Source organism: Gallinula chloropus (genome assembly GCF_964237585.1).
Source record: "Gallinula chloropus genome assembly, chromosome: 4".
Classification (NCBI taxonomy): domain Eukaryota; kingdom Metazoa; phylum Chordata; class Aves; order Gruiformes; family Rallidae; genus Gallinula; species Gallinula chloropus.
The window spans coordinates 15,313,477-15,335,702 of record NC_140088.1 but is presented as its reverse complement, the minus strand read 5'-3'; the positions used below and the strand labels follow the sequence as shown (position 1 = coordinate 15,335,702).

The 22,226-nt window shown below is 38.0% G+C and overlaps 1 protein-coding gene across 1 annotated transcript in view; it reads right to left on the bottom strand.

Annotated features, from left to right (window-relative positions):
- The window catches only part of GPHN (gephyrin), a gene marked incomplete at its 5' end in the record, with an annotated part of 281,057 nt that overhangs the window by 161,832 nt on the left and 96,999 nt on the right, over positions 1 to 22,226 (bottom strand). The window contains one exon of the mRNA XM_084262827.1: positions 3,894 to 3,951. Coding sequence (XP_084118953.1) covers positions 3,894 to 3,951 — 58 coding nt within the window. The remainder of the gene's footprint in view (positions 1 to 3,893; positions 3,952 to 22,226) is intronic.

Sequence of the window (22,226 nt, the reverse complement as noted above, 5' to 3'; positions counted from 1 at the left end):
ATGTTCCTAAATAGGATTGTGGGGAGAAGCTAGAATCTCATGAATTCCTAAGTTATCTAGAGCAACCAAGCCCTAAGAAGACACAGTGTTCCCCACTGCCTTTCTGTCTACTTTGCCCTCTCTTACACTTTTTAATAACTATCTACTTCTGGATCTTTATCACTGGAGTCTGTTGCCTCACAGACTGAAGACAATCTGAGATGACAAGTGTTTCAGCTCTTCATGAAAAGGATTTTCATCTATTAAATAAGTGAACACAGACTTCCCATAAAGTAAAAGAAAGCTATCCTATCATTATTCAGGGAAAACGGTCTGTAGTCTTAAATGTAGCCTTTAATACTGTATGCATGTGCTTTCATTTAAAAAGCAACTATAGAAGAATTACAGGTGTTCTTTGAGGAGCACAGAGTATCTTTCTCTGTGAAAGGGTGGATAACTAAGAAGAATTGCCATCCTCCTCCAAAACTGTTTTATGTCTAAATTTAATTTACAACCAGTACTAAGAAAAAAATTCTAACAGGATGTCTTGAAATTAACTACCAGAGGAGGTAACCATTTAACCTTGTTCTCTACACTGCAATATCTGTCTCATCCCACAGGTATTACAAGAATTAAATACAATGGCAATGTCTTTCTTGTGTATATTACTTTTGTGAATTGAACACTTGCTGCCAAATTCTCTTCTGGTCTTGAGATGATGAGATGCATTTATGTGTCTCCATGAAAAGTATATGGGGAACACTTGAAAACCCAAACCAACAATTAAATTCCTTTCTGCTGATGATTTGAAAGTCCTAGCAAACCAAGTATATTTTTTTTAAAAAAAATCTGTTAATGTGTAGTCTTCTCATCTACCAAGTTTTCCTCTAGAATAACAATCCTTCACATTGTGTATTTCTTTTGCAATGACAGAATGCTGCAATAAAAACCAACACTTCCTATGGTATTATAAACCATAAGAAGCTACTGTTGACATATAAAACTATTTATAGGCACATCACACAAACCTTCCCTCATAGGTAATACTCATAAATTGCTCTTTACTCTCGAGGAAAACTCCACACTATAAATTAAATTGCATTTTGTCATGAATGTCATTAACTAGAAATAAACTTTAAATTTGCTGCTATTCTCTTCCTCTCAAATGCAACTGCTTTAATTTCCAACCAGAAGATGTTCTTCAAAAGCAGTGTTGCTTGATATGGTCAACAGTGCCTATGCAGATGCAATTGTTTGGAAGACCTCTCCTTCAGGCACAACATACAACTACAATGAACAAGAAGCACAGGTGAAATCTGCCAGTGTGGTTTTGCAAGTTTGAACAGCTTCTCACTCACAGGATGAATAATTCCATTGAGAACAGAAATCTAGAAAAAGTCAAAACAGCACCAGTTTCTCAGAAATATGCTGTAATTCCTAGATTTACCATCTTCATCAGTTACTGCACTAGTTTAAATCCAGCAGGTACTGAAAATGAAGTGGCATTGCTTTAACTGGTGTATAGAAATGACAGGAATGTGGATAGGAGTACATCGTTTTAGGCATTCACTCAGGTTTTCCTCCTCTGAAAGCTTCTCTTACTGAAAGCATTGGTCCTGAAGATCCTGTGATAGAGGACCTTCTACAAAAGTTTTCAGGAGGGAAACTTCTGATAGCAATGGTACGGTTACCTGTTGAGCACCCTCGCTTTTGGAACCTAAGCACCTATGACAAAACTCGAGGGAAGGTAAGCTACATCCCACTCTATTTCAGACTGATACAGGTGCTGAGGAACCATAGTGCTGATTGATTCCACATAATTCTTCCTAACCTTGGTAAGGTACATGATGGTAGTTAGGCAGCTGCTATCACTTCTGCCATAAAGACTCCTAATTCATATGCCTGTAAGCATGCCAGATGCTATTTAATTTTGGTAAGCAAGATGTACTGTATATCCAACAATGATTGCATAAACAAATTGAAAGAAACAGGCACAACTGTGTACAGGCAATATTCTAGATTCATAAATCACATATGATCTCACAATGCATATATACTCATAGTAAACTCTCACTTGTGTGCAAGGATCAATATTTTCTAAAAACTCCAGAATGGATACATTACAAACACATTAAAATGTACAGAGTCTTGCAACATGGACAAATAAGGTCTTATATGTATATTACATAGGTTATTTTTCAAATTACTAATACAGTTAGAAACATACATTTCCTCAATCTTCTGAAGGCACTTTTCATCCAGCAGGTATATTAATGTTTACAGAGCTTCTCCTCTTCCAGAAACTCAGAGATACAGCCCCTGCTTATAATGGCATTCTACCTAGGATGTAATTATGGGAATTAACAAAATCAACACATCTGTTTTGCTCATAAATTATCTTGAGCTGTAAAAGAGGATAATCTACCACCTTTTCTGGAATATATGGAAATGCTATCAAAGAGACTTCTTATTTATTTGTCACAGTAATTATTACTGATAAAGTACACTTCGCCGTTCAAGCAAGCAGTTTACTTTGTAAGGACTACCAGAAAACATGAATATTACAACTCCTGTGAACATAATTCAGCGACCTGTCAAGTTAAATCATGTAATAAAACAAGAGCTATTCTTCTTGCATAATTCATCAAATTAAACACCTTAATATTTCATGTTTAAGTAGGGGACGGGATAGTTGTGAGGAAAAAATAATTCTGAACTACTGTGCATGGAAGATTCTGTCCTCTCTGGAAGTAACATTCCTATAATCTTATTTGCTATCTCTTCTATTTCCTTCTCTCTCCTTTTTTTTTCTACTGAAATATGCTTGGAGAACCTTTCAGAAATGAAGACTCCCCTTATATTTACTGCAAAGATACTGTCTCCCTGTCTGACAGCTATTATTCAAAATACACACGTACAATATGTTTCCATATTTGAATGAGATTTGTCCATTATAGTCACTCCTAGTGCTTCTTAGCATCTTCCAGTAGCGCCTCATTTCATATGAATAACACCTATTGTATTACAGCTTAAGAAGTTCAACCATTTGAGATGCAAGATGTGGGCTGACTTCAGTCACAACCTAAAAAAACCATTACCCGAACATGTCAAGACAGCTACCAGAAACAAGTTAAGGAGGTGATTTTTTTCCCCAAACACTTTAAATAGCCCTGACTTGAAACAATACAATCCTCCCTCTGCACTCACATGCTGGCACAACTGAGATCAATGAGTAATCCATCCTTTGCTGTTTCCTAGGATCTCAAGCATGTAAACACCAGCTGAGTAAGAAAGAGGTGAAAAATCAAAACAGGCAGGGTGGGGAAATACATTCCTGAGACTACTGATCTTGCCTAATACAGTAAGATACTAAGAATAAAATTATTTATTATGTCCCAGCATTCCACTTTTTTTTTCACTGAACTCGGTTTGCACAATGAAGCCAGAACAATCAGCTTCCCTTTCTCCATCTTCAAGGTAAGCAAAATGTCAGTGGATTTGGATTTCTAATATTAAAGGAGAAAAAGATTATGGTTTAGGGGTTTTGTCATTTTTGATTTTACAGTTTTGGTGCAGTTCTCTGAACATGAGTAATGTATTATGTAACACTAAAAATTTTTGAAAATTCTTTCTTTCTTCTGTCTTCACATAACAAAACAGAAATATGTTGAATTACAGAAGTTTTTGGCATCAAACAAGCCCTACTGAAGTCAACTTCAGCTAAGATAAACTGTACTTGTAAAAATAGCAAAAATCCAAATTTAGATGCGTAAGTGGGAATCTAATACTTTTACTTCAGAGACTTTTTTCTCCCTATGATATAATTCAATGCAAGAAATAACACGTTTTAAATGTAACATTTCTGTGATTCTCCAAGCAAAGAAATTCAGTGTTGAAAGGCAGTAATACTGTACCTTAATTTCTTCTATTTCGTCTGGCACTATCTTGTATGCAGATATAGTCCCACCCAACCTGAAATCAGAAGGAAAATGGTCTCAAAATCAGTAACACACAAAGTGCAGCATATTAATGGTATCATGACTTATTCCAAAACAAGTATCTCTTCTGCCAGTTTAGAGGTAAAACCCACCAAACACCAAAACAGACCCCTTTCTTTATCCAAAGAAAAATCTTCATATGAATAGCAGAAATATTAGGAAGAAGGTCTCCATCACAAGCCTGAAAGAAATGAATTTGGTCAAACAAGCAGGATCACTATTCCCAGGATAATATTCTTTATATTAATGGCCATCAGTCACAATATTCTATGATTTCTTGTTTAACTCACATGGAGAAGTTTGGATATTTGAAGCCTGTTCTGCTTTGTGCTTGGTATTTCACTATGCTGCTATAGTCTTAAATGCATCCAAATGCAATTCCAGAAATGGAAACTTGTTAATCAGACATGCATATACACACCTCTCAAACCACACAGACTCCAGGGCTTCCATGTTTGGAAAGTCTCTGGAGTTCATGGTGGGTAATAAAAAATGTATGTGCAATAGTTGGCACTGACATAGAAAAATAGCATGTTTTGTTCCATACTGAATTTACATTCTGCAAATATTTATGGTAAAGAATAGTTCACATACTGAAAATATATGAGTAGCATGTACTATAAATGGTGGTAAATATTACATTTTACTTAGAGTCATGCAGACATGGCTTCTTTTCTTTCACAAAGTAGTATCATTGAGAGTGACAATTCAGACCTAAAAATATAACTGCACTTATGACCTCCCTCCTGGCTCTGCAGCACTAGTCATTTTCTGGGTCCTACAGAAATGAAAATCATGTAAGAAACTATTTATTGTAAAGCAGTAGACAGCTATCACATGAGTATATGTATTACATCCTTGTTATTTTAATTTTTCTTTCCAACTGTTAAGCATTTCTACACAGATGTATTTCTTTATATTAAACCTTGAAATTATTACACGGATTGTTTTAGTCAACCTAAAAAAGGGAGAAGAGAGTAACACAGAAAATTTAAACCTTAGGATTTTCACCACAAGTTCTGCCTTTCCACATCTCTACAAGTCTCTCTCAGAAATGAACTGTTTGGAGGCCTTAGACAGAAGATGACATCTGCACAGGAAAAGTCGCATCTGAAGGTCACCACTGTTCCAAGTAATACAGACTATGATTTCCAAGGTAGAGATGGGGCTATGACATTAAAATATTCAAATTCATCACAAACAGTTAGAGTGTAGCAATCACTCTATTTCCTCTGCAACTTCGATTGCTGCTAATCAACAGTGGAGTTGAAAACTGGAGAGAACTGAAACTTTTTTTTTTTTGCCCTTACAACTGCAAACATGAGCTTTTCTGCTTCACTATACCAGACATTTGTTCAGATGGTGGAAACACCACTTTGGTTTTAACATCATGACAAAGGATTACTTCATCACACCGTGACAAGGAATGGCTCAGATCAGCGCATATAATCACTGAACATGACTCGTCCTAATGCCACTCTAATGAGGTCCATACAAAACCATTATGAGATGTAGTTTGTTCAGATCCATTCCTACCCGCACTCTGGATTACCCAAAAAATAACTTTGCTGACTTTACCCTCTCACAGAAGGAGAAGACAGAGGCTCTGCTGCCAGCACTCCACTACCCCGCAATTCCACCTGGCAGGTTTCCTTCTTTCTTTCACCCCCGGCACCACTATCAAGCACTTTCTTGGAATACATCAGAAAAAAAATATTTTAAAATCAAAACAATTGACACAGTAAACTCATCTGGCTTGCTTAAACCATGAAATAGCATCATTATCTGCAAATACTTCTGCAAAGTTTTGTGTCAAGAGTTTAACATGCTCTGCATCTGCCAAGCTGCAGTTCAAACGTTAGCACATTTTAAAGTAAAATGTCAATTACCACAATACCACGTTTTTGAGAAAGATATATTAAAAGGTACATTACTGCTTAAATAATCTCTCACTTAGAGCTCCAGCTCACCCTATCTGTCTCAATAAATTTTCAATCCTACACTGACAGCTTTTGCTTGAAAATCCAGATTACATACATAAATAATAACAAATGTGAATCAGAAATAGAACCTGTGACACATAAATATACAAGTCTTTAAATGCCTCAGAGCTGAAATGAAGCTTTAAAAGAAATCTATACTGTCTTCATTTCAGAACATTAGATTTCATTCCATCTTGGAGAGATACACCACAGCAGTGTGCCCATTAAATCTGGTACTAGAGGACATAACAAAGACATCTGACTTGGTGTATGAAGTTGGGTTGTGAGTTTTACAGCTTAAAAACATTGCATGTATTGGGAGGATTCTGTTAACACAGTCTGAACTCTTCTGTTGGCCCTAATGATGATACATGTGAAGTTTTGTTTTTCCAAAACAAAACCCATGAGAAAAAAGGATTTAAGATGCCTATTTGTCAGCCCGTGAGCAGTCAACAGTAACACACAGATTAAAATTTGAAAACAGTCTGCTTTTTCCTGACAAAATAACCTGATTAGCCTCAATGTCACGCTCAAAATATTATGCCGTAAAATTCACTCAACAAATTAACTTAAGATGCAGAAACAGTTGTGAAACATTGCATACTCTTAACTCGAGAATCATAAATCCCTGTTTGTTCCAACCTCATGGTAAATACTTTCAAAGCGATTAGTTTGGTGTTACCAAAACACTATGGCAAACCTCACACAGGGTAAGGGACTGCACAATCTCACACACACACAAGCTACTGAGAAAAAGAAGAATGTTGTGACGAATGGTAAGAAAGAACAGCAAAATCAAGGCAAATGAAAATAAATGCATTAACTGGGATGTCCAACTTAAGGAAAACTTTCAAGTATTTCTCTGAATTCAATTTAAAAGTCACTATCAGTTGTGACCTGGCTGGAAGTTTGCTTGTTATTTTCCAAATACTTGATTTGATCACTGACACCTGAAAGAACAGAAGCCAGACAACTACACATAGGAGATCTCAGCCACAGGGTGTTATGCAGCTTGAGAGAGGGGGCTTGTGCATGGCAGATGGTTTTTCATTTTCTCCAGAACAGCCTCTCTCTTCAGGATGAGATTGTTAGAACATTTTACACCAACTTTTTTTGATCACAGTGTTTCAAGATGCAGTTACACTGTGATCAGAAAGCAAAGGACCAACTAGCATTAGTACAGAGTAACTACTGTGGGCTTCGGACACTAGAGTATAATGCAGTAAGGACATGTTAGAAGGGCCAGGATTCAAACCATCAGGGACCTAATTTTGTGCAGATTCACTGCTCATTCTTCACACGTTTTAGTTTTATTATAGATTTTATTACATTTTTCTCCAGCTGAACACCACAAAATCCTACAATATAAAAAGCATTTTCTATCAGACCAAATACACAGCCAACCAAGACCAAGGCTAAAAATACAGCCAGCTACTTCCAGCAAGCTGAGAAGATCATCACAAACTCCACCTATAGAGTCCTATTGTGCAAGGCCTTTCTTCCCCACCTGCATTATTTTCACGCTACAACAAGCCACCTTATTAAAGTCAAATTACTTTAATTTTTCACATGTGTATGTAACATAATCTCTGAAAGGTCCCGTAATTTATATTCAAATTTTGATAGACGTCTCATCAGGTCTGTATCATACTCTGCATGTAATACAGACACCCCTATTCTCTAATCAATTTGCAGATAAGAAGTGAAATTATTCCTTGATGCAGAAATTAGGAGCTCAACCACACCTTGTACTAGGCTGAACTGGTGAAGGGCTTTGGAGGAAAGAATCAGAAGAGATAGCAAGAGAAATTCCACCAAAATAATTAGGAAATAATAAATCTCATATAAATATTTGCACAGAAGTTTGTGAAGAACAGAAACTTTGTGTGTCTTTTAGGGAAACTATTCTAGGAAAAAAAGTACATCTCAGGTAATGCATAGCCTGAGTTTGCTGGAAGTTCACTAAAAGGATTCAGGAGAATGCAAAAAGCAGGGTTTCTATAGCAACCTAAAAATTAGCAAAATACATGAAATAAATTGTAGTGAGGCCAATACAGTTGTATTGGAACAGATGGAAGCTTTACTATTTCACAAATTAAAGCAGAACATCACTGAAGAGGGAAAAATTGAACTTTGTCCAAGTTAAGGAAAGTTAAAAAGCAGTAAGAACTGTGCTGAAATGGAGGCAAGTAACAACAAACCATGAACCACGACTCAAATGGGAAAAGTGCTGAAGAAGACAAACCTTAAAAGAGAAATAAATTATTACTCTGTTGTAACAACAAACTACCCATTATTTTAACAAGTTATCCTTTGATGAACTGTTTGCTGTAAGTTTCAATACTCTAGGACAGAAATGGAATTTCTCATTTTTAAAATATTTATTCTGGATAGGTGGTTAAAATTATCACAGTGTTATTTTCCATATAGCTGCAAGTTGGAGTCTGGCTGGTTTGCCTCTTTTCCCCTGTACGTATGCCTGTGCCAGTGGGCTCACTGGATTGTCACAGCATAGTTACATCACAGGCAAGACACTTCTGCACTTGGACTGAATCAATACCAGTCCGCTTTTATAATCTGAACTCTGACCAGAGAGATGAACAGTCTTTATATACAGTCCCACATTCAGTGACTGCCATAAGAAACTGAGCTATTGATTCATCTGTTAACTTAATAAATGAGTCATACTGAATGCAATGAAGTCAATTTTCTAAAAATAGCTTGTAGCCAGCTTGGCTGCTGTCATCTGCTGAAGTTCTCCAATGCCACTTTAATTAGCATTAATCTTTCTTCAGATAGATCACTGTCTAAATGACATCAAGTTGTCACTAAACCTCCCAGTGAAACTATGCTTCATCTTTAAATGAAAGCAAAACTCAAAATCCGGTGCTCAACATTTTTTTTTCCCTAGATCCATCTGATAAATATATTTGTTATCTACCATCAGGATACTCTACCTACCTTTTGACTGATTTATAAACCAAGCGGAATATTCAAGAGAGATGCTGCTTGTGAGCAGATCAAATGACTGGGAGCCAGACTTGGCTATTTCCAGTTCTAAAAGCATGTGCATTTTATCACAGGCTGTTGAATGAATAGACGTTACGACACTACTGCTGGAGCTAACTGACCAACCCTGCATTTTTAGCCTACTCAACTGGGCTAGCTCCATGTCGACTCGTGAGCCATGGGCAAATCGTTTTGCCTTGGATCCTCACACAGAGCCAAAACTCCACAGAGTGTTCCAGCGAAAGAGGTAGCAGAACTCCATGCCAAAGCAACTTGGTTCTCCACTATCTGTAAGAGCATACATTAAAAGCAGAGAGGCAAAGCTACGTTAATTGATGCTAGTTTCTACTGACCTTTGAGAAATTGTGAAAGCTCCCTGAAGGGAGGTAGTAAGAAGGGACGCTATTTTGGGCTCGCTTCCTACACAGCGGAGCACTGGCGGCTAGAACAAGCCGGGCTGCTGCTCCTGTCGCTGGCTGCACGCCAGCCATGAATTGTGCAAAACAGCTTGCAAAGCACTTCCTGCTGACAGCTTTGCTTACTCTAAGGTGTAGAACTACGTTTTGAAGATTCAGCCCGTGTTTTTTGTTTTGTTTCTTATTGGGTTTTTTTTAAGGGATTCGATAATTAGATCCTTCACAACTTACTTTTCCCAGGCAAACTTCAAGATGCTGTACTGGAAAACCTCACAGCAATAAGTAACTGCGACATGGCCTCTGTCAGTTCTTGTCCCTCAGGAACAACAGCTCTGGGATTAAGATGTTAACATCACAGGATTCCCCCTCTGCCTCACCATGTCACAAAGATTTATTGTGCACACAGAGAAGGGGGGATAAAACTAACCCAGCATTTCATAATATTTTAAAATAATTTTTATATATATAACTTTACCTTACTACTGTCTTTAGACTAACAAAACTCACATTTTTCATTGTTTTCTGTCTTTTTTTTTTAACAGAAAAAAGAATTACACAAACCTGTTATTTTTGAGGAAAAAATGTTATTTTTGTCTTCAAAGACTGGGGTGGTTTTGGTTTTTATTTTACTTTGCTACAGGAAAATCAAGAATAAGTTAGAATCATAGAATCATAGAATCATAGATTTGTAGGGGTTGGAAGGGACCTCAAAAGATCATCAGGTCCAACCCCCCTGCCAAAGCAGCTCCCTAGGACATATCACTCAGATAGGCGTCCAGGCAGGTCTTGAATATCTCCAGAGATGGAGACTCCACCACCTCCCTGGGCAGCCTGTCCCAGGGCTCTGTCAACCCCACTGTGAAAAAGTTCTTCCGCATATTGGTGTGGAACTTCCTATGTTCCAACTTGCAGCCATTGCCCCTTGTCCTGTCTCCACAGACCACTGAAAAGGGGCTGGCTGATTCCCCCTGCATCCCCTGCTTCAGATAATTATAAACTTTAATTAGGTCCCCCCTTAGTCTTCTCTTCTCAAGGCTGAACAGTCCCAACTTACTCAGCCTTTCCTCATAGGGGAGATGCTCCAGGCCCTTAATCATCTTTGTAGCCCTTCTCTGGACTCTCTCCAGGAGATCCCTGTCCTTTTTATACCAGGGAGCCCAGAACTGGACACAATACTCCAGGTGGGGCCTGACCAGGGCAGAGCAGAGGGGGAGGATCACCTCCTCTGACCTGCTGGCTATACTCCTCCGGATGCACACCAGGATCCCATTGGCTCTCTTAGCCACCGAGGCTAACTTTTCATTCACCTTCAGTAGGAAAACACTGTCAGGACAACGATCTGTTATTAGGAAAAAAGGCAACAAGATCTTTGTCCTCAACAAACATCAGAAACTAGGGACGAGGTTATATATATGTAATTTGGCAACTGCATGACCAGGAGCCACTCTCCCTTTTTAGCAGAACAATTTATTTATTCAGGGGAGTGAAGGGGTGGAAGGACTGGAAGTGTTACAACTTAAAGTATATGAACTTAAAAGACACCTTTATATAGTTATCAGGTTTTCAAAATTTCTGAATAGAATTAAATATAAGCAATATGGCTATTTATAACTTTGAATACTTTTTTAGGACGTTAACATTAACTTTAGTATTTCACTGTGTCAGGCAATGTAGCAGTCAGAACACTACACCAGATATTTCTTGGTCTGTAATAGCCTAGTTATAACAAAAGAGAGAAGTGCTGCCTCTGAAATGGGCTGAGAACAAAATACTGAAGAATAATTTTGCACTCAGAAATTTCATTACAGGTTCAGCGTTTTATTTCTAATTAAAACTGACTTTTAAAGTCTTCCCAAACGTCAGCAGAATCTGAAAGCAATCTTGCCATGTGGACCAACAGCTAAAAGCACACATGTGAGATGCATGCGTGCTTACAGTGTAGAGGAATGACTGCACTATGCTACATCTGATCGGTAATCTAACTATGGAAACGATACATTAAATCAAACAGACAGAAATGTCAGCTAGATTTAAGTAAAAATGTGTTCAGTGACTTTGAAAGTTCCCACCGGGGCATCAGATGCTTGACCAGCCAGCTCATTAAACAACATGAGCAAGATTCGAAATTTCCTGAGAGAAAAAATATGCAGAAGCAGACAAAAACTGTTAACGCAAAAGCAGTCAAATTCTCACCATTTAAACACAGAAATATATATTTAATATCCATGTTGGGATTTAGTTGGCAGACAGAGGACTTTAAAACACTGTACGAAGAGAAGTATTTATATTAAGGGCCAAGACAATGATGAATGTTGATCTTGCTTTGTCCTATAGGATATGCTGTAGTAGGGCAAAATACGCATTTGCATTTTTTCCAGCAAGTACATACCTAGGAGAGATAGAAAGCATTTGCATATATATTGCTAGCAACTGCCTGTCACAAAATCCTCACCTACCTGAACTGAAAGCAAAATTTTTGGGTGCGTGTGCGTGACTTTTTGACTATTTTGGAGGACACTGCAAATTAAAGGATTTAGGAAATATAAGGATTGCAATGATCTGCCTGGTGATGAAAGATCCCACTGGGAAATTACCATAACAGCTTGTAGAAACCTATACAGGTGGATAAAGCAACTTGCTGACAGTCCTATCATTTCAGTTGAGCTCTATTTGCTTCAAAAGAAAGATCACTGGAATCAAATATTAAGAAAAAAAGAGATACCTCCTAGGAGGGTAAGTTGACCCACAACTAGTAAAAATAGTAAGGTTTATCTTCTTAAAGATTAACCCATGTCACTTCCCACCCAGACCTTTAGTACCCAAGAAAAAACAGATTTAAAAAATATGGCCCTTTACCATGAACCCTTCGGCTTTTTGCCATGTACATGCTTCTCACAGCCTACTATAATATCATAATTTTCTTCCCAATAACTTTAGTGCATATTGTCCCTTCCATTTCTTAGATGCTCAAGCATGTGTGCATGCTTGACAAGTGCTTGTGAAGCATGCTTAGACACACGAAGTCCATGTGCATGCCATGCCAAGGCTAATAAATACCAAACATTTATTTTAAAAAGAGAGGAAGTTTGGCTGAGATACACAAAAAGAGGAAATGGAATAAGGGAAGTGCAGGGATCCCTGAAATTGGAGAATAAGCTGGAATGAAATGTAGAAAGGAGCGAACAGTACTTTCTACGTTCAGGCAAAAAAGCATTCAGAAAATCTCTTCATCCTGAAAAATACAAACAAGGACTAAAGATGAGAGCAGGATGACTCCAAACTTGGGAAGAATTAAATGTGAGGACTATGTGGAAACAGGCTGATCCTTCCGGACTCTAGGAGAAATTTGTTCTTTATGGTGTAAATCACAGGGCTTATGGAAGACTGCCAGAACTTTTAAAGGACTTCTTAAAAAACAAACAAAAAAACAACAAAAACTTAGATTCTGAAATGACCAGAATGGCAGGGGACTTGAGGCAAAATTCATCCAGAAGGGCTCCCACATGTATCACACGATACTTCCCCTTCCCAAAGCTCTAGGGTCTCATTTCCTTCCATCACATTCCAGAGAGATATTGAAGTATGAATACAATCAAGTACAGGATTAACATTAGTCTTGTTATGCCTGTATTTCTCCAGACAGTTAAATTCAGAGGCAGAATTTGCTGTTGTTTTAATTTTTCCTTAATATATTAATCTGTTTGCATATATATACATACATTGCCATGTATGGCTTAAACAGAAGAACTAAATTGTGTTTAAAATAGTGACCTGACTCAACTGGCTTTTTTTAGTGTATGATATGTGTAGGGAATGTGAAAGGAAAAAAAATAAAATCTGTTCAGTTACCGAATAGAGTTGTATGAGTAAAACAATTCCATATTTGATCCATCTCTTTTCATACCTATGAGGAACTTTCTATAGACAAATAGCATTACTGACAATGCTGAAAGTGAGATTTTATTGCATGTCTCTCATAGTTATCTCAATTCCAGATAATTTACAGCTATTTTTGAAGCCATCACCCACACTTTACAGCTGCTTGTAAAATACTTCTGTAAGGTTCAAGCTCAAGTTAATGAAAAACATTTCTTTGTTTTTCATATACTATTTGCTATAAGGGTTTTATAGCACTCTGTTTTCTGTAGTTGTCATTCCCTTTTTTCTTTGCATCTGATCATTTAAATGTCAACAAAATGTTTCTAGATGAATTTAAAAACTACTGATGTATTGTCTCTGCTATTTATGTCACAATTCATTACAACCTGACTTTCAACATTCAGAAATGTGGTAGGCAGGGGATATACAGATCTCTGACAACTTACAAGGTCTTTGATTAAATGTGGATTTGTGCAATCAGTTTCATTCAGGTCCTAAAAAAAACCTTACTACTTTCAGTTTCTAAATAGCTTGCACAAGCATAATCCACTGGCAAAATGTAACTATTAACTTCTTATTCGCAGCTTTAAGTCACTCTTGTAATTTATTATCAGCATGTTCTCCTGACACCTATTCAATATTATGTTCTCTTAAAAGTCATAGATAGAACAGACCCCTCCAGTTCCATTCTGCCAAACCCTCCTCTTATTACTGTTGCCCCTAAGAGCATGGTATTTCAAAAGAGTAACCACCTCACAGTAACTGAAGATTGATTTATTTAAAAGATATGACTGCACAAGGCTACTGAGCAGGTATGCACAGCACTTACTATAGTATACCTCTGGGTATGAACACGCCTCCAGCCATCCCCCAAGCTGAAATAGATAAGGTGAGCCTGGGAGTTTACGTTCTGTCAAATAATTAACTTCCTTAAGAGCTGTCACATATATTCCATGTTAGTGAGCCCTGGTCAATTTGCCTAGACAAAAGCAGCAGCAGAAGTGACAGACGGGTATCTCGTATCTCTTCCAAAGCAGTTTAGTCTAGAAGTGTCTCTCGTACAACTGTGTATTTTAAAATGCTAATTCTGTACAGGTTTTAAATACATTTTACTTACACTGTACCCCTAGAACCACATTGTATTAATTATAAGGCTAAATACCTGAATATCAACAGCCAAATGACCAACATACTCCACACAGTAAGGATACAGAAAGGAAATCAATGATGGTTAGGACAACACTTCCTGCAAGCAGGTATTGGGGATAGTACAGCATAAGCATGACCCTCAGACATTAATATGCAAAAAGTTATATGAGGTTCGTGGACAAAGATACCTCGTCTTTGTGCATAAACCACTGTAAGAAACTACTATTCTCTTGCCAAATCACAAATGTACAATCTTACTCCAAACGCTTGTAACCTACTTCTTCCTTCCAGAACTAGCACTAAACACCCTCACCCTTTAGAGAGTAACAGTAATGACAAGAAGCTAGTTAACAAGGGCACAGAAATAATCCACATCTGTACTGAAATGAGTTTCAGAAGAACCTAAATTTAGGAAATGAGATACAGTGCAGCATTACATTCAGAACATTTTTAAAAACCACTGTAAATAATGTCAGCAGAATACACTTTAGGACCTTAACCCCTGGTAAAACTGCAAAATCATATTATGCTGATGATGCAAAAAATTAATTTCTTTACAAGGTTTTGTTTTATTTTGAGTTTGCATTTGTGATCATAGAGCATACAGGTAGGTGGGTAGCATCAGGCCAAGCCAAGAAAATCATATCCTGAGAAGGCAACTCAGTACATAGCCATCAAAACAAACAAAATTAAACTAACAGGACCATCTCTTCTACTTATAACCTAAAAGGTGGATCTAGAAAGCAGGTGGACCAAAGACCATTTGTAAATGAAGAGAAGACTCCAGATTTTGTGTCATATAACCCCCCTGCTAGACTTTACTGGGTTATTTTATCATAAACTGCATTGTCGGCTAAATTTTCATCTAAAGCTTGTCAGGACAAATAGTGGTGCTACCCTTCCACAACAGCAGCCAACGCTTTAGCTCGTATTTCCTCCAGCCATATCACCTGACTCTAAATGCCCATTGATGCATAATCCTACCCTAGATAAGTGTCAAGATACATTTCACAGCTGCAGTGCCTCCATACCTTAAGCTGCTGAGGCGGCATGCTTCTCCAAATTCAGTAGTGTTCTTCAGAGCTGAGAAACATGATTACCAGTGCATTTAGTTGTCCTCATAAATCAGACAATAATTAAACAGCTTTAATTAAAAAAAAAATTGACTTCTCGTGCTCTGATGCTTAGATTCCAGGTGTTTTAGTATGAAGAGCAGAATTCCCTCTGTCATCTTAACTAAGGAAAAGTAAGCATTCTCACAATGCATTTCACCTTGGTAAGACCGTCTTATATAACAACTTGTCCAAAACCCACTTGTACTGAATTCAAAACCGTTTGTAATGAACAAAATGTGGCAGAAGCCTTTTATAAATGCAAGTCAGAGAAAGTTGAGCACTTGATACCTAAAAATGTTCACTCCAAGTCTATCATCCTGTCATGTCTATTGATTAATTCTCAGTTCAGCCGATCTTTACGCCACAGCAGCCAATTCTTTGCAGTTGAGCACAGCATCTCCAATTCTGCCAGATATCCCATTAACACATAAAATCTGCAGGTGGATTTTTAAATTTCAAGTAGAGTTTCCACTGACAACAAATACATTAAATTAGATTTTGATTTGTAAAACAAACCATGTATGAAAATAGAAAGATGAAGAAATCAAACATCAAATGTCAGTAATAAAACATTAGGATCTCTCAGTCACTAATTGTTCTGTGAAAAATAAGGCAGTGGAATATGGTTGGTTGGAAGCTACTTATTTTTGTTTTAAAAATTTGCTGGTTTTAAAAATTTTGCCCACACATGCACACACACAATCTACGTGAAGGACCAAAGCAGGCCAGAGATACTATACACATCAAAGCTGAAGCAGACAAGACAGGCTCTTCAATCAGCCCTGGCCCACAGGAACTGCCAAGAGGTCCACTAAAAGGCAAATGTCACACAGATGAGAGGCATTCCTTGTGAGAGAGAAAAGAGGTGAAAGGAGAAATACAAACAAAGCATCAGATGTTTCCCACCACTGTGGACCTGGCTACAATTGCCCGAAAGAGTTTCCAACAGTGAACTTTGTGATTCTCCCCATAGTACTTGCTACAGTCAGGGAGTACCAACAGAATTTCCATCTCAAAAAAAGTTATATGTAGCTTGCCACCTTCAGCTTCTACAGCTGGATACTTCATCCAGTATTGTAGCTTTATTGGTCCTCCTACTCCTGCCCCAGCTCAATTTTCTCCTCAGAACTGCACTGATATATGAGCATAAATGCAAAATAAACGTTTTCTATCCCACTCAAGTTATTTTTTTCCCCCAATCTTTCCTCCTTCTAAAACTAGCTGAGTAAGTAGCTGTAATATAGAAATACTTCAGGGAGCTTGCACATTATTGGAGAACTTTGTTTTACAGAACAATTCAGTCTATGACACAGTTTCGCATTAAATTACTCTAAGGCAAGTATCAAGCATGAGCAGTCTTCTCATTAAAATAAATTAAAATAATAATCCTAACTGAACCACCACTAGTGACAGATACTTAAACGATGCGTGGTAATGCAAGCTTGCTACTTGGTTTTTAAAATGTTTATTACCTCTTCTTGTAGAATTCTCAGAGCTTTTATTAACAACTGAACTATTAAGCGTAGGAGATGATGGAAGGGGAAAAAAGACCTCGGGTCTGTCTATGTGTTATTTTCAGAGCACTATACCAGCATCCCACATCAGATCACAGCCAACTCTGTACCACAGTTAGAGTGGCACTGAGCCACAACTAATAAACCACGCTGAGAGGCAAATCATGTTGGCTTGTACTCGGCACTGTGCTACAGACATCTATGTTACAACCAGCCAGCTCAGAGAACAGAGTACTTGCTCATCCTTAATTGTCAAAAAGCTATTAACAAGGCAATATGTAATTTAAACAAACTATATGATTTAAAAATAAAATGTATAAAATAGGCTGCATATTATAACAGTGTAATTCAAAACAGTTTGCTAATTGTTCCATGAGAATGATTTAAATGAATAGCTGTTAATAGCTAAGATGACTCATTTACACCACTTCAAGATCTTTCATATAAAACTTGGTTAAGAGCTTCTTGATAATTTTCCAGTGAACCTTTTTCACCAAAACATGTAATTCAATTAAAATGAAGTTCCTCATTAAAAGGTTTTATGAACATTTTTACATTAAATCAAATGTTATGTTTTTTGATTTGCCAGTTTAATTCTATGTTCAACATTTCACTTATTTTTACTGAACTACACAACATATTTATTGTGTAGTTCATCTGATTTGCTCTTCCTCGTGGACTTTGGGCTTGCTTGTGTTTGCTCAGTACTTTTAGCTCCACTTGATAACACTTAAGACCATTCAGTATTCCTCCCATACATACAAACACAAGCCACTTTCAGACTTTTATATTAATACCCGTCCTAAACCAAAATTTTGTCTTATTCCATGACAATACCTTTCCTTTTACAAACTAATCAACAGTACCAGTCACAGAAAAGTTTATTTTCTACTACTTAAAAATATGGATCATAGCTGTGAAACAGAATGCTCAGAACTGCTCTAGACTAACAGATTCTGGTCAGCATGACTCACTTGTAACAATTTCCCCAAGAGCAGTCTCTCCTCCATACCCAGCACAAAATCCTTCAACCTTCATCTTCCATTTCTCAAGGCTAAGGAACATACAGTACAGTCCTTTCCTCCTGTGACTGAGAGATTTTTCCTCCCGTAGCTTGGACTGCAGGACGTGCCTTATTATCTCCCATTAGACTGTTACAAGAGCTCCCTCAACGGAAAGAAAAAGAGGTGGCCCTGCTGCTGAGCAGAACACAATAACATCAGGCTAATAATGAACAGTATCTCCAGCTAGCATTCTCTTCCATGTGTTTTTAAATGAAGCAGCAAGAGAAGCAGCTGTAAAATATGAACAGCACAGAAATACATGAATGCATTATTTGATCCTTCAGTCCATTCCAGAAAAACAGAATGTCAAAAGCTTTTCCGATTAAGACTTTCCTCCAAGAGCAGCTTTTGCTGAGCTAGAAAGGACATGTACCAGCATGGAATCCCACTTTGATGAAGGAAAGGAGATCACCTATGGAAGCAGTCAAGCATATACAAACCACCTTGTCATAAATCACAGTCACTACATTGGAAAATACCTTTGAGATAGAATCTAACCGTACCCGTCCTCATCTACCCATCTTTTAAATACATCCAGGGTCGGTGATTCAACTGCCTCCCTGGGCAGCCTGTTCCAGTGTCCAATAACCCTTTTGGTGAAGAATTTTTTTCCTCATGTCTAATCTGAACCTGCCCTGGCTCAGCTTGAGCCCGTTCCCCCTTGTCCTATCACCTGTCACTTGGGCAAAGAGACCAACACCCATCTCTCTACAACCTCCTTTCAGGTAACTGTAGACAGTGATAAGGTCTTCCCTCAGCCTCCTCTTCTCCAGACTAAACAATCCCAGTTCCCTCAGGTGCTCCTCATAAGGTTTGCACTCCAGCCCTTTCACCAATCTGTTTCCTCTTCTCTGGACTTGCTCCAGGACCCCGATATCTTTCTTGTAGTGTAAGGCCCAAAAATGAACACAGCACTCGAGGTGCAGCCACACCAATATTGAGTACAGGGGCACAATCACTTCCCTGGACCTGCTGGCCAGGCTATTTGTGATACAAGCTAAGATGCCAGTGGCTTTCCTGGCCACACTGCTGGCTCATATTCAGTCTGCTGTCAACCAACACCCCCATGTCCTTCTCCACCAGGCAGCTTTCTAAGCACTCTTCCCCAAGCCTGTGGTGCTGCATGGGGTTGTTACATCCCAAGTGCCGAACTCTGCACTTGGCCTTGTCAAACCTCATCCTGTTGGTCTCAGCCCATTGATCCAGCCTGTTCAGATCCCTCTGAAGAGCCTCCCTGCCCTCAGGCAGAGGGTGGTCTGATCTTTCCATTACTCATCTTTCCTCTGTTTAAAGAAACACATATTGCTTTGTGACATGGTAACCGTAGAAACTATGGATGCTTACTTCTTTGTGGACATAATTAAACACACAGTTCTTGTCCAAATACATGTTTCAAAACTTGCCCTTCATGAGTGCCTGAATACTTTCTGATTGATGTTTACAAAAGTTTCAGTGATCTCTTACTTTTCCAATAATGATCCCAATGTAGGGTTTCTGTAAACCAGCTAAGTAGCATTACAGAGGACAGGGTGACACAGAAGCTTGCTACTAGGATAACTAATAATCTGAGAAACTAAGTTCTGTTAAAAATACTCAGTATCTTGTCTTGTGCAGAATGGAAAGACTACAAAGAAACCACCACTTTGTATGTTGAAGTAGCACCATGAATTCGTCGTCTTGAGAAGGCTCTGTATATACACATCTCTGCCTCGAAGGAACACAGAGGGAAAGACAGACAGGACGAAAAAAAGATATAAAGAATAAAGATCCCCTGATAAATTAAGGAACTCTCAATTAATAAGGGTCAGCAGCTCTCATGAGCCTGTCTTTTCCACATAAAATGAGTCTTCGGACAGAAACAGTTCATCAGAATCTCAATAGCATTAAGACCTTGTTAAAAACAGAAGTGCAAATTGATCCTCTGTCGGGAAACAAAAACAACTGCAATCTTCAGCTAAGATGTCACTCAAGCAAATTTTAAGAGAAATCATTGCTTTAAGAAAAAAAAAAAAAAGAAGAAAGTATTTTTAAGTACTGCTAGTTTGCTAGTTTTGTCACAGATTACATCTACCCCTTCACAACATGTCAGTACATTAAGCTGTGTGGAAATACCCAAGTTGGTGAGCTAATGAAAAGCTCGAATACTGGTAAGAGCGCAGCCATGGTGTAACTGGAGCCAAGGCAAGGGAGTGCAAGGGCTACAGCGCGGACTGGAGCCTGAAGTAAGCACAGGAGAAGGCAGGACAAGAGGGACTCGTGAAGGAAGGCAAAGGGAAAAACCTCCTAAACATCGAATTCACTACTATTCCTGGGATTTCAGAGCAAAAACTTTAACTGGTAATGTTGTCTTCTACCAGGCCTAGAAAAACTTGGGGGTAGTTTTGTTTCATCTCAGTATCTTCAATACGTTCTGGTCAACCACAGAGGCAGGCGCAGGCACACTTCTTGTGTCAGACACATCAGTGGAAAGGGAAGAAGTTTTCTCGGGTTTGATTTATGAAAAACACACTTCACAATTCTTTCATAATATAAAACTGGATCATCTGTATAAAGGGAAATTATTAGAATTTAAAGTAGTTCTGAAACTTACAAATCTTTACTAGTTTATCTCTTACTAATGCCTATAGAAGCATTAGTAGAAAATGAAGTACACAGAAACTCCATCTATTTGAACAAAACATAACCTTTCATTCTTATCTAACTTTTGGTCACAAATTTACTCCTTGAGGATGTATTATTAATGCCCTTAGATCTTGAAGAACAATATAAAGTCTGTCAAGTGTGTTGCTTCACCCTCACATGCAGCACAGCCCTTGAAAAGCGCCCTGCCTCAGGCTCATGGCACTCAGCATTTGTTCTAAAGCCAGGAGGATGAATACAGAAAACATATTAACTGTGTGGTTTTACTAGAAAAACCCAAGTTCTTGCTTTCATAAAGAACTCAATGCTGAAAGATTCTGAGATTAAAATGCATTTTAAAGTCAAAAATACCCAAAGAGTACTGTCTGATTATGGTACTATTAACTTTAAAATTTTTAAAAAATGGTAAGAAAAGTTGCAATAAAGTAATGTAAGTAAAGATTCAGAGAATCAATTTAGTTGCGTTTTGGGTAGAGGTATTTCTTACAGGCTGGTGGAAAGCAAAGTTTGAAGTTGCTTATACACACAAAGACAAGAGATCCACCAGTGTGAATGCATGGACAGGTGGGGCCGGACGGTTGCCACGCAGGGTATGTTCTGGGTTTTGTTGCTCATTCTGTGAAAACTGTTTGATCTTGGTGTTTTACTATTTTGAAAACTCAAATACATTCTTGATTTTTTCTTAAGGGTTTGTACACTGCAACAGTAAAATGAAATACGATAGGTTGACATTCCTGAAGCCTCTCATTCCCACGCAGGTTTAGATGAAAATAAGGTTCTGATCTGTCTGGAACCGTTATGATAGGTTGAATTAAAATTTATTCAAAACTTGTTCTCTAATTTTCAGAGCACTGCAAATGCAGTAATGTAGGCACAATACACAGTCCTGAAGGAAAGGCAGACACAATACGGGTACAACCAGAGCTCCAGGCACAAAACAGACACAACAGCTGCTCCTGGTACCACACTCTGCTTCTCAGCCCTGAATCATGCAGCCATTCCAAGAGCTATAGTGGTAAAAATCTCTCGGTCATACTCTTCTGTATTGTCTTTGCCCATATATGAAAATGAATGCCATACATATTAACATAGTCCCTGGATTATTAACAATCTATGTACAGTGAATGGCTTTCCAGGCTCTGCTAGAAAAGGGGGGAGGGGAGCGGGTTTAATGGTAGTGGAAGAGCAGAAAGGATCCACTAAGATCTTTACTTTAGAACTACATTTATATCTTTTAACACATCCCACCTAATAAATTAACAATATATAAGAAATAATCACATGAACAAATGAAATATGCTTTGTTAAAATGGAGGGGACGTTCCAGTTTTGCATTCCTACATTTAATAGCACCTCTGTCATCTACTCAGAAGTTGAACACTTGCTATTGAACAATTCCATGTACTGCACCAAGCTATCGAGGACATTAATTGCACAGAATGCTTGTGTCAATGGGAAAAACATAGCGAATTAAGAGGGTT